The 18,908-nt window shown below is 39.0% G+C and overlaps 1 protein-coding gene across 4 annotated transcripts in view; it reads left to right on the forward strand.

Annotated features, from left to right (window-relative positions):
* Positions 1 to 18,908, forward strand: part of BRINP3 (BMP/retinoic acid inducible neural specific 3) — a 237,490-nt gene that overhangs the window by 163,583 nt on the left and 54,999 nt on the right. For all 4 annotated transcript variants that reach the window (XM_083846569.1, XM_083846570.1, XM_083846571.1 and 1 more), the window contains 2 exons: positions 4,197 to 4,302; positions 7,503 to 7,739. In XM_083846569.1, the coding sequence (XP_083702695.1) occupies positions 4,197 to 4,302; positions 7,503 to 7,739 (343 nt within the window). The remainder of the gene's footprint in view (positions 1 to 4,196; positions 4,303 to 7,502; positions 7,740 to 18,908) is intronic.

Below are 18,908 nucleotides of genomic sequence, written 5' to 3' on the forward strand. Positions count from 1 at the left end.
GACTTCGTAAAGAGTACAGTCCTTTATGCAAGACAGCCTACCATCTCTGGATGGGCATGTAGTTAAGAATATTAGCTATGTGTATTTGAAAGAACACACCAGGAAAAAAAAAAAAAAAGCTCTGCAGAAATATATTTTATTCTTATTAGGAGAACCTTCTGTAGGCTTAATTATCACGGACAAAATAAGTACGGTTTCCCAGGGAAATACTACCCACTGATATCACAAGAATTCAGCCCTTAAGCAGTGCTGGGAGGTATATACTCAGTGCACTTATAATCGGGTCATTATCACCATGGTTATGAGTTTTAACAGACTGAAAACTGTAGGCATTTGTCTCATTAATGCCACATGTTACAGTTTATTTCTGGGAACTGAAAATCCTGCTGCCCAGGGAAACGTGTGTTGTGATAATCTTTGAAAACAAGGCACTTGAGAATAGTTTGCTTGGTTCACGGCAGATATTTTGTTACTGGTTCTTAGGGGCTTTTCATTATTAAATAACATGTTCTGTTGTATTTTGGTTTGTGAGTTAGTGTTCTTTACAGACTGTGGATCAAGCTCTTACAAATCAGTGTTCTTTATTCATCTTTATTTGTCTTTATTCATCTGCAATCACTTCTGGACTATACTTGCATCTTAGCATACACTATTTACATTTAACCTTTCTCCCTCCTGTTTTTGACTTAGCTTTTATTGTACACCTTCAGACAAAACACTTCAGCTCTGATCCTGGAATTCAATATAGTCATACTTCTGTGTTTGGAAGATACTTAAAGAAGTGCCAATTCCTTTCCAACATTTCTTCTATCATTGTATCTTCTTCCTGTGACAGACAGAAAATGCAAAATTATCAGTGATTTTAGTAACACCTGCACTGAGACAGAATTAACTCATTTGGATTCTACCCCCCACACACATTTTTTTTTCCCCTTGTAGCCTGCTTTTCTACTTAAAGGATTTTCCCCAAAATAAAATCCTTGCACTTGATCAAATAATTTGTAAGTAATTTAAAGTTTTCTTATGTAATCCACATTTCATTTATTGACTACTCACATTTTTCTTCCAATTTGAAATCTTTGTTGAGTAGGGCTTGTGCAGGGTATAATACAGTATATGTAACTTTGGCCTCTGACTAGAAGTGCCATCCATGGAAAGCTGGACTTTGGCTGTTTTATAACTGTTTTTATCTGTTTTTGGTGTTTGGAGTTATGTTGGAACTATACAGTCTATTTTCTTCTTCCAATATGTTCTGTACACAGAAACTTAAAGTAGTAGAGAAAAGGATTAGACGGAAGAAGGCTAGAGTACTTTGAAAAGTAAAAGAATGCACAATAGAAATATATAGATTTCAGTGAAAATCTAATGCTTAGAAAAAGACCTTTTATATGGCTCTATTTTTAGAACATTATTTATTTATTATTTTAAATTATTATTATTTTAAAACAATATTTTATTGTTTACCTACAATGAGCAGTAAGTCATAAGTGTCTGTCAGGTCAACATAGCCCTTTCTGTGAGTTATGTCCACAACAAAATCTAACCCTGCTCTTTTTTTTTTTTTTTTTTGCCATGTATTTAATTTTCATTTGAATCAGTGATTTTATATGACTGGTCCTTAGAAAACAATAATAATAATAATAAAAAAACACCTTTTAATGATATTTATTTCCCTTCTGCTTCTGTGCACACCTAGATACACCAAGTGTTGTCACTTCCATAATCAAAACAATGGTTATTGCTATCTGTGTTTTGCATCATCCAAGTGAAGACTGAAGTTTCACGGAAAAAATGAGATATTATAATTATACAACTACTTACTAACCTTTTCTATTTTGTAATTGCAGGAAGCATAAGAATAAACAGAATGAATAGGAATTTATAAAACTGTCTTTATAGTTCCTACATTTTAGATGAATTCATGAAGCTGCATTGCCTTATAAACAAATGATTGAAAATAATAATTAAAAAAATGCAAAAATAAACGGATCTTTGTATAAAGAATTGCAGAGATAAATGCTGAACATAATCTTTCAGAACTAGGATAAAACTTATAACAACCTTCATTCCTATTTTATTTTCTTCGGGTTATTTATCTTATTTAATGTAGGTGCCTGTCTTTGATACTATATAAACAGTTTAGTATTCCTTATATGGGCTGGGGGTACTATAAAAAATGGGATTTTAGAATGGAACTTTGATCACTTGGGAGAAGAAAAGGCCTGAAGGGTCAAGGATAAATCAAAGTTGTTCTTCTGGCTGTGTCCCACACAAATCTGATAACCATGCAAGAATTTTTATGTTGATTCAGGATGATTAAGCAAAAAGTGAGGTAAATCTGGCCTTGGCATAAATATCAGACACTGTCAAATTTGGGCAGGGAGTAGAGATCCTGACTACATCTATTTCCTTGCATGGCTGGCACTCTGCTACCAGATTAGGCTGAAACCATTTCAACGTGTCCTCCCCACAGGCTGATGGCATTGCAAAGGATATCCTTCTCAGTTCCCAGGAATACTAGTTCAGAGTGACAGAAAGGGGCCAATAACTTGGGATAGCGTAAGATTTCACACTTATTTTGTGAAAATTTTAGGGCTTGGAAAATATGAAACAATGTATAGATAATCTCAGTAGTTTAAGGAATTGCATGATCCAGCTGCAGCCACTCACACATGCTGGTGGCAGCACAGACACTGTAAGACCACTGGGTGATCCTAAACAACATAAACATTAATGAATTATTTTAGTAAATCTCCATATTCCTTTCAAAACAGATTGTTTAAATAGTAGGCTTCCTTCTGTTCATAAGAGTTAACGTTAGACGTCTGCTGCTCAGTGGAGGTGTAAATTTTGGAAATGAGCTCTTTGACCCCCTAATTTAGACTTATTCTCCAGGAGATTCAGGGTAGAATACACTACCTGAAGTAACAAACAATAGAAGCAGTTGTATTCAGAGCTGAAGCAAATCAACAAATAGATGCAAATGTCCAAAATCTCTGAGACAATAAAAAAACGAGAGCGAGGAAGTTCCAAGATAGTGGCTTGTTGGAAAGGATGATACAGAAATTAGTTGTATTTCGGCAGTAAAGAAGACTGGGAAGATATCCCAGGGCCAACATTTCCTGCTAGAGCTTTTGCATTACTTTTATTCCTCTTTCAACGTCCTCTTTCTTTCTGGTGTTGGTATAAAGGGGAAGGAATTCCAAAGCCATGAATTTTCTACGGCATCCAATCCAGTTAAAAAAAAGTGAGATCTTGGTATACCCACCTGAGATTTTGAGATTTTTCCTCGGCTACCTATAGAAGCTATAATAGCCATTGAGACACTGCCTGGCTGGCTGTGGATGCCAGCCTGCCCTCTGAGCATCACAGCAGAGCTTCAAAAGCTGTAGCAATTAATTGCAGAGAAACTGGATTAGGCCCTATTTTTTTCACTTACTGTGGCATTTAAAAAGAAATTAGCTTTTATAATTGGTTTCTGGATACTCATATATAATATTCCATAAAGTATATAAATCACTTGCCTTTATTATTGTTATTATTATTAATAATGTATTTACTCATTTAACAAACTGCATGTTGCCAAGCACAACCCACCACTGCTAAGGCAAAGCTTTATTTGTGGTGATATTTTGATAAATTTAGATGTATTTTGATCCTGTGGTCATTGATTCTGTGATTACAATAGCCAGGATGTCTAGAGTCTTACATCTAATCTTATTTTAGATCTTTCCCAGATGAAAGATATCCCACCATCACCATTATAAGCACAGCTCATAAAAGGTTTTTACTTCTGAATCCTGCTGTGCTATACAGAAGTCAAAGTTTTTTTATGATTTCAACAAGGAGTTGCCATGTGCACAAGTTTCATCAATGAAAATCATAGTCTGCATTTTTATGAACCATATTTATTAAATTCATTCTTATTCCCATAGCTATGAAGAAATAAATCACCTGTAGACTGTTGGCCACTTGTAGTGATTCCCTGCGATAGAAATAGCACTCTCCCAAGTTTGTTGTACTGGTAAAACATTTAACAATCATACTTGTCATATATAAGATGAGCTATTTCACCTTAATTAAGTCTGAAATGTACAGACAGCTGAATTAAAGGGAAACTTTATGCAACGTGCTTCTGAACTCTTCAGTCTATTTTGAATAATGCAGCAAATGCTTTTCCATTCCCTTACCATCAGGTAACAGAAACGCGGACTGGTCCTCTTGGCTGCAGTAACTATGACAACCTAGATTCTGTCAGTTCTGTTCTGGTTCAGAGTCCTGAAAATAAGATTCAGTTGCAAGGTATGTAGGTACAATTTCATTAATCTGTTTTGGAACAGGATGACATTTATCACACTATTTGTTTTTCTTTTTTCCACCTCATGAAAGGTCATTTTCTTTCTTACTTTTTTTTTTTCCTTCCCCAATAAGTATATTCTAGGCAAAGTGAAAGAAATGTCAGTAACTCATGTTGCCTTTGAAATAGAAACAATTTCTGTGCCCATCAGAAAATAATCTGAATAATGCTGTTAACATTTTACAGCCTTATTTAGCAACAACTTGCTCACCTTTTACAAAGCTTGAATTCCCACGGATTCTACCGAGCAGGGAATGACATTTACTGTGTTCAGCCTGCTTTGCACATTTTGAGTAGTGGCTTATACGTCATGCAGTTATCCCACTGGAACAAACGTAGTCACTGGAGGAGCAGGGCATAAATACACAAAGGCTTTGAATAAAGCAGAGTCCAAAGACTCCTCTGGGACTTTTAAGAAAACCTGGAAGTCTAGGCATCTCACTCAACAGAAAAAAAAAAAAAAAAAAAAAGGGAATATATATACACATGTATATATAAAGAGGATTAATTTCTAATTCATTTGTTGTTAATTCCAACAGACACATATCCCAAATTGCTGATTAGGCACCTAAACATTTTTGAAAGTGAACCTCTAGGGCCCTTAGTAGTTATTGTTTTTTTGTTTCAGTTACGCAAATGTAACATGAACAACTTTTTATTATTATTTTGAAAACAGACTAATTCTCTTTATGTTTTTGTGTATACCTGTGTATATACAAGGAGAGAAGGATATGGTTCTCAGTTTGCTGTTACAGGTAGCTTCACAATTATTTCCAGCTGTAAAAAAATTTAGTATTGGTTCATATCTCAGTTGGACATATAGTATGTTGCTGATTATTAAGATTGTCTGTCACGGAAAGATTATCTTGTCTAATACATGCATTTTTTTTTTGGTTGTTTTTTTTTTTGGGGGGGGGGAGGGGGAGGAGGGAGGAGAGGGTTGTTTTTTGCCTTTCCTTTCTCTTTCCAGAAGGTGAGAATAGGTTTAAAACCATTAAATTAAACAATGATTTCACTAACGATATATATATATAATTTTTATTTTTAAAAATAACTTGTCATTTTCACTGAAATGCAACGAAATATCTCCTGAAAAAAAAAAATAAAAATTTAATGGTCTCCAGCATTTGCACGTTTCTCAGTTAAAATTTGGAAATCAATCCTCGCATCGGTCAGAGAGCAGTTTTACACATGCCATTAGATTGTCATAAGAAATTTAGTGTCAGAACTGCTTAGACTATTTCATGCTTACCGTGTAGGAATTGAACAAGGTGGGATTGCTTATCTGGGCTTTCTTTTACTTTCATAATACCAAGGGTTTTCACAAATATACCGCTACATTAAAAAGTATACTCAAGAGTTTTACAAGAGTTATACAAGTTTTGATACCGCAAGAGTTTTACAAGTTTTGATATGATGCAGAAGAAAGCACAAACAGACCCGGTTTTAGCAATGTTATCATGCATTTGAATATGGCTTTCTACTTGGAAAGGTCATAAAATTACTGTTGAAGATATTTTTTTTATTTACCTCAAAATTAGGAATAAATCTCTATGAAATTGTCCAAGTACCTGTAACCATAAATAAACAATTAATATACCGAGAAGTTACTTGGCCTACAAATAAACCCCACTGGTTCCAGAAAAATTATTTTTACTTCAGAATATAGCTACGTGTAATAAATCAAAAATCTGCTGTGCGTGTTTTTTGTTTGTTTGTTTCTGATTGTTTGACTACTGTTGTAGCTAAAGGACTGATGGGCACAATTAATTTACAATGCTTCTGTAGAAAATACTCATTCCCATCAGTGAAATCATGTTAACAGTGGCCAAAATTTTCAGATGAATCTACTTCTGGTCACAGATATTCTGAATTTTTGATTTCCCTGCTCTGTGGTTCTGATACATCTGAACCACATACATTCTGATACATGTGAAACATGATTTTATAAGGCTTCTGCCTGTCATGACAGGGTAAAGTGTGAAAATACTTTGCAAAGGGATTTGGGGCATAGCATGTTAGTTTTTTAAACAACATGGTAGCTAGATCTTCCATCCCTTCTCCATGCTAAAGCTTTAGTCGATTTAAGAATGAATTCTGTTTCTTAGGGTTTTATAGCCCTACCCACACATCCAGCTGACTGTCTCTTAGCATTTTGAAATCCTTTAGGAGCATAAACATCTATTTGATAACACCTGATTTGAGCTAATTCCAATGTATATTGTATTCAGAGGACTTTCTGTGGTGATGGATGAGGTCCCATCCTGCAAAGTCTGCTTAAAGTACTGAAAGATGAAATAGGGGTAAACCACATTATAAATGCATGCACTCAAAAAAATCAATAACAAAATTGATGTTTATCTGATTTTGCTCAAACTGACACACTGGTCATAATGAATCATTGTACACATATTTTTGCAATACCTTGCTGAAAATAGGCCATTATGTATTGATGTTTTACAAAATGAAATATTTTTAAAATTTTATTTTCCTAAAGTTTCCTACAGTTCAATTTTCTGATTATTCTTAGTTTGTGTCTACAGAATCATGGAGAAATAACCAGAGTAATTTAGACATTTCTGTATTTCAGGCGTACCTACTTATGTCAAAGCCAACATGGAAAACAAGTCCAATACAGAATGGAAATGTTTGTCTTCAAACCTCTCTTTTTCTGGTTATACAACCTCTTTACTCTCATTGTTGTCTTTCAAAGCTGCTTTCCATCCAGCACTCTCAGAATTTGTATTAGCTGCACAGTATCAGTATTGCAATTCATCTGCATGCTTCCTTACTGAAAAGCTCCTACAGCTGAGTCTGTAAAAGAAAAAAGAAATTACACTAGTATACAATGTGAGGAATACAAGTTACTATCTACTGGAATGGATGTTCCATAATGAGACAGGAGCGTAAGGTATATATCTGAAATTAATTCTTAGGTAAGGAAATACATGACATGGTGCAAATGCTAGACATATATGTAAATTGTCCTAAGTAAATGAAATAGTTTATTTTTGTAGCTTATTATTAGCTTTTTATTTATTTATTTATTTATTTATTTATTACCATGTTATATAGGTATGGGAAATAGCTTGACTTGAATATACATTTGGGTTTTATAATACAGTACTTACTCTGTTTCCTTCAGGTCTTCAGGTCATCCTCCCTGAGTATCTTCAAGAACATTTTGTCCAGGCAGCTCTGAGCTATATTGCCTGCAATTCAGAGGGGGAGTTCATTTGCAAGGACAATGACTGCTGGTGTCAGTGTGGCCCCAAATTCCCAGAGTGCAACTGTCCCTACATGGACATTCAAGCCATGGAAGAAAATCTGCTCCGCATAAGTGAAACTTGGAATGCATACAACAGTGAATTTGAAGAATCTGGTGAGATGTTTTATAAGATTTTTGTCTGTTTGGCTCTGTATTATAAATAGTATTTATACAACAGACTACATCTGAAGTATCCAGAATGGTTCACAGATCTAAAGCTAAACATCCTGGATCTCAGTCTTAATTATTAAAACATTCTGATAAGAAGTGCTTTTATCACATCATGTTGATCAGTTTGTGTAATTACATTAGAGTTTAAGCAGGCTGTGTTTGAGTATGCATCTGTTATACTTTGTGGAGTCCATGGCTGTGAGGACTTGGTCCCTACTGGAGCAAGAATTGTGCTGGAGCAAGTAGAAAGCAAATCAAATGGGGAACAAAGTCAGGTTGCGTACACTTGACACAGGTATTCTGAATTTTTATTTTGTAATACTGCTGAAACAACTGTTTCATTTCACATCCATTTTGCTGTGTTGGGTCGGAGTTGTACTTCCTTTTTATCTCATACCTCCAGAGATGCCAAGGGACAGAGAGAGCATAGCCTGCCTTTGATTTACCAAATAGTTAATAGTTATCCCAGTGTAGTTGATAACTTGTATCTTCACGTGATTTCTGCTTACACTGGGCCTATCCATGTTGCCACTACAGCAAGTTTATACCACATTAGTTTTCTCTAAAGCATCAAGGTTTGTTTCATACATCATTTCATCTGTCCTGATCTTCAGAATTTCCAGTCCCTTAGAGAATGAGAACCACAGGTAAAATCAGCTTCTGAACAACTGTTTTCACTCAATGATATCAGTAACAGCTGCCTAGCCAGATGGTGGGAAAAGTAAGAGATCTAAGCAGATCTGGGAAAAATCACCAAGAAAAAAGATAAATGGGGGAGATAAGGAAAAAGCAGAAACTATAGTGTGAAAAGAGTTGTACTGGAGGAAGAGGATGAGTAAGTGGTGGAGAGGGGCAAAATGACTAAGCATTTCAGCATTTCAGCAGTAAGTGTTTCAGCTCCCTGAAATTCTTGCATACTAATGCGCTTAGTATGAGTAACAAACAGGAATAACTGGAGATCTGCATGTGGTCACAAGGCTACGATCTCATTGCAATCACAGAGACAGGGTGGGATAGCTCATATGACTGGAATGCTGTCATGGAAGGCTGCGCGCTTTTTAGAAAAGACTGGCCAGGAAGGCGAGGTGGTGGAGTTGCTCTTTACAAGAGAACAGAAGAGAACAGCAAGAGAACAAAAGAACGCAGTTCTCTCACAGGAGAACAACTGGAATGCGTGGAGCTCTGCCCAGGGCTGAACAAAGAGCGAGTTGAGCTCTTATGGGTAAGGATTAAAGGGCAGGCTACCACGGCTGACACTGTTGTGGGTATTTGCTACAGGCCACCTGATCAGGAAGTGGAGGTAGATGAAGCCTCCTTCAGACAGCTCCCAGTAGCCTCTCAGTTACAAGCCGTGGTTCTCATGGGGGACTTCAACCACCCTGATATCTGCTGGGAAGATCACACAGCTAGGCACACAGAGTCCAGGAGGTTCCTGCAGTGCATTGATGACAACTTTTTTTGGCACAGTTGGTGGAGAAGCCAACAAGGAGGGGTGTGTTCCTGGACCTTGTACTAACAAATGAAGAAGGACTAGTTGGAGATGTGAAGGTAGGGGGCAGCCCCTTAGCTTCAGTGACTATGATATGGTGGAGTTCAGGATCTTATGAGGAGGAAGCAGGGCAAAATGTAAGGTTGAGAACCTGGACTTCAGGAGAGCAAGGTTTAACCTCCTCAGGGATCTACTTGGAAAAATTCCGTGGGTTAGGACCCTGGAAGGAAGGGGGGGGGTCCAAGATAGCTGCTCAATATTGAGGTATCACTTCCTCCAAGCTCAAGATTGGTGCATCCCTTTGAGCAAGAAGGCAAGTAAAGTGGGCAGGAGACCTGCATGGATGAGCAGGGAGCTCCTGGCAAAGCTCAGACAGAAAAAGGAAGTTTACAGCATGTAGAAAAAGGGACAGGACACCTGGGAGGAATATGGGGACACTGTCAGAGTATGCAGGGATGTGACACGGAAGGCTAAGGCCCATTTAGAATTAGGTCTGGCAAGGGATGTCAAGGACAACAAGAAGGGCTTCTTCAAATGCATCGGTAGAAAAGGAAAACAGGAAAATGTGGGCCCCCTGTTGAATGGGGCAGGTGTCCTGGTGACAAATGATATGGAGAAGGCAGAGTTGCTGAATGCCTTTTTTGCTTCAGTCTTTACTGCTAAGATCAGTCCTCAGAAATTTCAGACCCTGGAGACAAGAGAGGAAGTCTGGAGAAAGGAGGACTTTCCCATGGTCAAAGAAGACTGGGATAGAGATCAGCTAAGCAAATTTGACATCCACAAATCATTGGGCCCCAATGGACTGCACCCATGGGTGCTGAGGGAGCTGGCTGATGTTACTGTTAGGCCACCCTCCATCATCTTTGAAAGGTCATGGAGAACAGGAGAGGTGCCTGAAGACTGGAAGAGAGCCAATATCACGCCAGTCATCAGAAAAGGCAAGAAGGAGGACCCAGGCAACTACAGGCCAGTCAGCCTCACCTCCGTCCCTGGAAAGGTGATGGAACAGCTCATCTTGGGGGTCATCTCCAAGCATGTGGAGGACAAGAAGGTGATCAGAAATAGCCAGCATGGATTCACCACGGGGAAGTCATGTTTGACCAATCTGATAGCCTTCTATGATGCAATGACTAGTTGTGTAGTTGAGGGGAGAGCAGTGGATGTGGCCTACCTTGACTTCAGCAAGGCTTTTGACACTGCCTTCCATAACATTCTCATAAACAAGCTCAGGAAGCGCGGCTTGGATGAGTGGATGGTGAGGTGGATTGGCAATTGGCTGGATGGCAGAGCTCAGAGTGTTGTGCTTAGTGGTGCAAAATCTAGTTGGAGGCCTGAGGCTAGCATTGTCCTCCAGGGGTCAGTACTGGGTTCAGTATTGTTCAACTTATTCATCAATGACCTGGATGATGGAACGGAGTGCACCCTCAGCAAGTTTGCTGATGACACAAAGCTTGGAGGAGTGGCTGATACCCCAGGGGGCTGTGCTGCCATTCAGAAGGACCTTGACAGGCTGGAGGGTTGGGCCAAGATGAACATTCAACAAGGGCAAGTGCAGGATCCTGCACCTGGGAAGGAATAACCCCAAGCACCAGTACAGGCTGGGTGCTGACCTGCTGGAGAGCAGCTCTGCAGAGAGGGACCTGGGAGTCCTGGTGGACAGCAGGCTGACCATGAGTCAGCAGTGTGCCCTTGTGGCCAAGACGGCCAATGATATCCTGGGGTGCATTCGGAAGAGTGTTGCCAGCAGGCCAGGGGAAGTGATCCTCCCCCTCTACTCAGTCCTGGTGAGGCCACACCTGGAGTGTTGTGTCCAGTTCTGGGGTCCCCATTATAAAAGGGCCATGCAACTACTGGAGTAAGTTCAGAGGATCTCTATGAAGATGATCAGAGGACTGGAGCACCTGTTGTATGAGGACAGGCTGAAAGAGCTGGGCCTGTTTACCCTGGAAAAGAGAAGACTGAGGGGAGACCTCATTAATGTATAAAAATCTCTGAGCGGAAGGTGGCGAGAGGATGGAGCCAGTCTCTTTTCAGTTGTGCCCAGTGACAGGACGAGAGGCAACGGGTACAAACTGAAGCACAGGAAGTTCCAGCTCAATACGAGGGGGTACTTCTTTACCATGAGGGTGACAGAGCACTGGAACAGGTTGCCCAGAAAGGTTGTGGAGTCTCCTTCTCTGGAGATATTCAAAACCCGCCTGGATGCCATCCTGTGTAATGTGCTCTAGTCAATCTTGCTCAGCAGGGGAGTTGGACTAGATAATCTTCAGAAGTCCCTTCCATCTCTGCCCATTCTGTGATTCTGTGATTCTGTGACTACTCAGTGATCATGGGAAGAGTACGGGAGAAAAGAAATATCAATACAATAATTAACTGTAAACAATATGTTATCAATGTTCTTTTTATTTTTACATTCACTGTTTTGTTGTTAAAGAAATTAAAAAATTTCTAAAGACCCTATATCAGTTACGTATTCAGTACTTTAACTGTTAGTGAGACTTGATGTCTGCATCTCAGTCTGCTTTTGAAGATCTCAGGTCTTGTTCCACGCTCCAGTCTTACTGTTGACATGAGAACACCAGATCATTCTTTCTGAGAACATTTCTGCCTGGAAATTATATAAAATGAAAAATGTGTGTACATAGTTAAAAGTCAAAGGTCTTGTACATTACAATTAAAACTGCATAAAGGTGAAAATTTGGTATGACCACTCTGCATACAAGTTCAACCACAGTGAGTAATCATGTAAGGTGAATGGAAAATTGGGTGAAATGAAAGCATGTATGACGTCAAAGATTTTTGCCTGCTTTTCTTTTAAGATGACTCTGGTCTACAGTTTGGGTTTTCTGGTAGGGACAATTCTCTTTTGAGCAACTAAGATTGATATAGATTAGACAACTAATTACAATTCCTGTTTGGAATGTATCATTAATTGTTACTTGCTGATTTCATTTCACTCAGGCTCTCCTGGCATCTTATAACAATTCAAATCTCATTTCGGAGGACACATGGCAATAGGTTTATCTCACAGTAAATTTGGATGGCTTTTTCATCTCTTTAGTTGCCCTCCAGAAATACTTGATCACTATCAGATCAATGAGTTTATATAACCTTGTAATATCAGGATATGTACTAAGTTCTCTCTCAAGGAAATGACAGGAGCTACTTTAAATTGTTTACTATGAGCCATCTGTTTATTCCTTATCATATCTTGTAGCCTTCAAACTTAGCTACTACCCTTGCAAGATGAGCAGCTATTTCCTTATTGAAAATTCATCCTAAAACTGTTCAATCTTTATTAAAAGATTTCATTAGTTTCTTGAGGCCTTTGGATGCATTAATGTGTTAGCAAAGTTCTCTCTGAGAAGATTGTTCCAAGAAACTGTGTTCTTACACTATATCATCTAAGCATGACCTAAAAACCTCTAATGGAATCAAGCAGAGTTTTCTTTATCCTTTGTTTGTCTGCGTGAAATTATCATTTCACAAGAATTTGTAGCCTAAAAGGAGAACTAGATAAACTAGTTGACCTTTAATCAAAAACTGCTAAGTTTCACTGAGATCCCAGAATATGAAGTCCAGTTATGTTAGTTAGATTAAGGCACTGCAATCTTCACTTGTACACCTATAGTCCTGCCCTATGTGGGGTAGGGCAGGACTATATCCCTTTTCAATGTGTTGCTCGTTTCAGGTTGTCACTTACTCCTGTATCCCTACCTATTTTACTCCTTTTATTAGGACAATGTACAGTTCCCCCTCCTACTCCACCTGCTCTGTAAACTTAATCTTTCCCATTCAGGAAAAATGTTTGATCTAAACACTCAACTGCTAATTAGTTTCACCCAGTAAAGCGTGTCAGAAGATTACTTAGGAATATTCCCAAATTTTAAAACTATGTAGGACTCTAAAAGCTTTTCGTTACAAGATGTATGTGATGCTGTTAGTGAACATGTACTCGTACATTGCTGATTTTGCAAGTCTGGAGACTCTTTTTAGCAAGACTTACCAATGCAAAGAAGCAAATTCTAACATGTCATCTTATCATCTTATAGAAACCATGATACGCTGCTCTAAAATGGATGGAAGGCATGAATATCCATCCTCATGCTCTGGATTCTGATAGCAGGGATAAGAATATTATCATGCATTGTCTGTACCAAAGACCGATCTGGGTGTGGTAGGCTGCTGAGTACCTTTTGAAATCTGGCCACTTCATTCAAATAATTTAAATGGTATCAATTTTCTTTTAAGGTGGTTTGTCCAGTGTCATCTAAAAGAAATGTTAGCACTCCATTTTGTAACTTCCTTTCATTTCATTTAAACTAAAAACATCTATTAAAATAAATAAGGACATAGATGATGGGGTTGTTAAAGGCATAGAAGATGGCTAAAGTTTATTTTAATAATTTCTTTTCTTCTATCGCTAACATTTATGAGTCCTTCTGAAATCATCAAAGTAAAATCTGCTATCCAAGCATTTATTTTCACATAGCTCACAAACAATGGCAGCTTTCTGCCTATCCATTGCATGTTTCCCAAGTGTTTAGCAGTTGATTTTTTTTTCTTTCCTCAAAAGCAAGAAAATCTCTTTTGGAATAGTTCCTTAAAAGACAAGGGATAAGGAGATGTGCAACAATTACAAAGCATATTTTAAAAGTAATGTGCTTTGAAATTGAGAATTTATTCTTTCAAACATTCAGTAAAAATACAAAATACATTGGAAGGAAATAGTATGCCTACAACAATTTAAAAAGATGTCTTCATAGAATCATGGTTTGGGTTGGAAGGAAACTTAAAGATCATCTAATTCCAGCCCACCCGCTATGGAGGGTTGAAACCCCCCCCCTAGACCAGGTTGCTCAAAGCCCCATCCAGCCTGGCCTTGAACACCTCCAGGGATGTGGCATCAACAATTTCTCTGGGCAACCTGTTCCAGTGCCTCACCACCCTCTGAGTGAAGAATTTCTTCCCTATATCTAATCTAAATCTACCCTCTTTCAATTTAAAGCCATTTCCCCTTGTCCTATTAGGGCTATGCCACTGTAAAAAGTCCTTCCCCAGCTTTCTTGTAGGCCCCTGTACTGGAAGGCTGCTATAAGGTCACCCTGGAGCCTTCTCTTCTCCAGGCTTAACAACCCCAACTCCCTCAGCCTGTCTTCATAGGAGAGGTGCTCCAGTCCTCTGATCATCATTGTGGCCCTCTTCTGTACGCTTACTCCAACAGATCCATGTCCTTCTTGTGTTGGGGGCCCCAGAGCTGAACAAAGTGCTCCAGGTGGGGTCTCTTAAGACCAGAGTAGAGTTGGGGAGTCACCTCCCTCAGCCTTCTGGCCATGCTGCTATTGATGCAGTCCGGGATATGTTTGGCTTTCTGGGCTGCCAGCACATATTGTCAGCTCATGTTGAGCTTCTCATCAACCAACTCCCCCAGGTTCTTCTCCACCAGGCTACTGTCCGTCAATTCTCCATTTTTCATCCCAGCCTATGTTTGTGCTTGGGGTTGCCCCGGCCTAGATGCAGGACCTTGAACTTGGCCTCATGATGTTAGCAGAACCCCACCTCTCAAGCATGTCCAGGTCCTTCTGGATGGCATCCTTTCCCTTCAGTGTGACAACCACACCAGACAGCTTGGTGTTGCTGGTAAACTTGCTGAGGGTGCACTCAGTGCCACTGTCCATGTTGCTGACAAAGATATTAAATAGTGCCGGTCCCAATACTGACCATGGCTGAACATCACCCATCCCTGGTCTTCACTTGGACATTGAGCCATTGACCACAACTCTTGGAGTTTGACCATCTAGCCAACTCATTATCCATTGAGTGGTTGTTCTGTCAAATCCATGTTTCTCCAATTCAGATAGAAGGATGTTGCGCAGGGCAGTGTCAGATGCTTTGCATAAGTCCAGTTAGTTCTCCATTAGTGCTGTAACCCCAACATAGAAGGTCAAGATGTTTTTGGGGCATGATTTGCCCTTAGTGAAGCCATGTTGGCTGTCAATAATTACCTCTCTATTTTCTATGTGCCTTAGCAGAGTTTCCAGGAGGATATGCTCCATGACCTTGACAGGCACAGAGATGAAACTGACAGGCCTGTAGTTCCCTGTGTCTTCCTTTTTTCCCTTTTTAAAAATGTGGGTTATGTTTCTCCTCTTCCAGTCACTGCGAACTTCACCAGACTGCCACGATTTCTCAAATGTGATAGATAGTGTCTTAGCAACTTCCCAGGTAACTGGGTCACCTTCCACTTCTGGAGAAGGCCCACTTTTTCCCTACTCTTCCTTTTATCATCAATGTATCTGTAGAAGCTTTTCTTATTGACCTTGATGTCCCTGGACAAATTTAATTCTAAATGGGCTTTGGCTTTCCTAACCTGATCGCTGGCTGCTCAGACAATTTCTCTGTATCCTTCCCAGGCTATCTGTCCTTGCTTCTACCCTCTGTAGGCTTCCCAGGAGCTCCTTGTTCATCCATAAAGACCTCATGGTATTTTTGCCCAACTTTGTCTTTGTTGGGATGCATCACCCCTGAGCTTGGAGGAGGTGATCCTTGACTATTAACCACCTTTCTTGGGCCCCTCTTCCCTCCAGGGCTTTGTCCTATGGTACTCCACCAAGCAGATCCCTGAAAAGGCTAATGCCTGCTCTCTCAAAGTCCAGGGTGTTGAGCTTACTGTGCTCCCTCCTCACTGCCCCAAGGATCTTGAACTCTACCATTTCATGGTCACTGCAGCCAAGGTTGCCCTTGGGTTTCACATTCCCCACCAGTCCCTCCTTGATGGTGAGAGTGAGGTCCAGCATAGCACCTCTCCTTGTATCACTTGGAGAAGGAAGTGACCATTGACACATTTCAGGAATCTCCTGGATTGCTTATGCCCTGTTGTGTTGCCCTGCCAACAGGCGATGAGATGGTTGAAGTCCCCCATGAGGACCAAGGCTTGTGAATGTGAGGCTGCTCCTATCTGTCTATAGAGGGCCTCACTCACTTGGTCTGTAGAAGATCCCCACTATAATGTCACCTGTCCCTGCCCTCCCTTTAATCCTAACCCATCATCTCTCTGTCAGCTCCTCAGCTATCCCCAGGAAGAGCTCCATGCACTCCAGCTGCTCATTGACATTGAGGGGGATATCCTCTCCTCATCTCCACTGCCTGTATATATATATATATATATATATATACACTGAAAGAAAACAGATACAAAAAAAGCCAGTTAAATAAAATGTAAAGTTATATCTGAGAGTGTAGTGCTAAAGACAGAAATCTTTGACATCCAGTTGACAGAATACATTATGATGAGAGCTAATAAAAAATCCAAAACTTCAAGAAAAATGTAAGCCCAAGTGTAAGACAAAGTAAACCTGAGGGAAAGAAGTTTGCATCATAAGATAAATAATAGATTTTTTCATTTTTTTCATAAAATGTTGTTAGGTGACATTTTGAAATCATCTTAATTTTGAATTATTTTAATATCACCCAGTAATGCGTTAAGGAATGCTACCAGTGTTGGTAATGTGGCTCATTCTTTCTCTTCCTCTCCATCACACAAACTCTTTAAAACTTTACAGTGATTATACTGTGTCAGATTCTTTATGTTGGATGACTCCAGCAAGTCTGAAATTAATGTGTGATGTTTAACACTAACAATCCCTCCATTTAGTCAGGAGACTCTAATATAATTTTGTTTGCCATCCCAATAAGCCACTGATTTTTCTATTCCCCAGTGCAAGTTCTTTCTAAAACTGCTTTAGCAAAAATGTGCATTGTGGAATTTCTTTTTATTGCCTCTTGCTATCTTCAAATCAGTCACCTAGCTGACAAGTAAAAAAGGTAATTTTTCCCATCTGCCAAGCTTGCAGATTCACTACATTGTGTATACCTCAGCCTGGGTTCTGGACTTCTCACTTACTACCAGTAGGAATAACAACCCTAAGATCCAAACAGTGCCCTCAATAACTCATGTGTAAACTACTGTGATGATACTTTAAGTTTTTTAAAGGTTTAATTTAGGAATGTCAGATCAAACATAGGTATTGCTATATATACATTCTGATCAGAAGAAACTTCTTGCAATTATAATAGAAGAAAGGTGCCCAGACTGACTTTGAGGCTCTGTGTTGAGATTCCAATTCTTAAAAAATAATATTGTGAGCTGCATAGGTTTGATTTTGCATTACAGACAGGCAGTAAATATAAAGTTCCACACTGCCATTTACAGTGAAAACAATATCCACTTAAAGTTCTCTCTTAACTGTGGTTCTGTGACATATTACTGCTTTTCCAGTTGCTGTATTTTAAGTCATACGCATGTAGCATAAGCTACAAAAAATAAACCTGAAATTAAAATGGAATACTGAAGGATTTCTTCTGTTTATAAAAGCAGCAGATTTCATCTTGCTCTCTAATAAGCTTAATTTTTATTGATTCAGGAGAGAGAATGTACCTGTCAAAAGGTCTTTGCAATCTCATCTTACATGACACATATAAGGCATAATTGCACAGGTCATTTTGGTAGCACAGTCTGCCTTTCTGTTGACCAGAATAGACCAATTGCAATGCAAAGTGAGTCTCATTTGAAATCTTAATAGAAAGACTCCTTGTGGAATGTCTCAAAAGACTCACTGGCAGTTGAAGGTGCTTTTTAATCACTGAGAATAAAGACTTCAATCAATATGGTTCAAACTATTTGCCCCAGAGCACTAGAGCAGTGGTTTTCTTCAAAACAGCGTTCACAGCCTCAGGCTCAAGGCCAAGAAAATTTAGCCTCCTGAGTTCCTAACATAATTATTGTTTTCTCTATTATCTTGCAAAGGTGTTAATTTGCCTCCCAGTAATTAACTTCCCTATGTGGTTGTCAGGAAGTTTAATCGATATACCAAGCTGTCATTCCTTCTGAGACTGATACTCCCCACCTCACCCCTGCAGAGGTGTCACTGTTTTAATAAAATTAACAGGTGGGATGTGCAGAATTTCTTCAGAGAGTCAATATCTAAATTGTTCATCTCTGATTCAAAAAATGAGGATATGGCCCATCAGGTCCTGTCAATATAATTGCCTCTATTTCAAACCTAGAAGCATTATATACCTCTTGCTTAAGCAGCACCTGGCAAATCAACCTATTAAAGATTTGCACAGTATTTGCATTCTCAGACACTTTAAATGTTGTGATGATATAGTAATAAGAGGAGGAGCAGAAGGGTTGATCTAATACAATTCTACTTATGTCCACCATGTACAGGACATAATGTAATTCACTTCAAAGCTGGTGACAAACTCGTTCCTGGTGGAATTCCAATCTTCTCTGGCATCTTTGGACTTTATTAAGAGGGATGTCACTCCATGGTCTCACTTTTCTTGTAGGCAATGTTGTCTATTCTGATTGTCTATTTGTAGACATTGGAATATTTGTATAAGAAAAAAAATATTAAAATGATCAAAATGTTCACAAAGAAATCCAAAATAACCCATGATTCAAAACAGATATATTTCTTGAGATTTTTTTTTTGTTTGCAATTAATTACAAAGAATGCCCAATGGAAGGGTAGTGATATGAACAATTTGAAAGGAGCAATTATTCAAAATCACACCGAAAAGAATAACAGGACGAAGGAAAGATCCTTTATAAGTTG

This window comes from Anser anser, assembly GCF_964211835.1.
Source record: "Anser anser genome assembly, chromosome: 8".
Lineage (NCBI taxonomy): Eukaryota > Metazoa > Chordata > Aves > Anseriformes > Anatidae > Anser > Anser anser.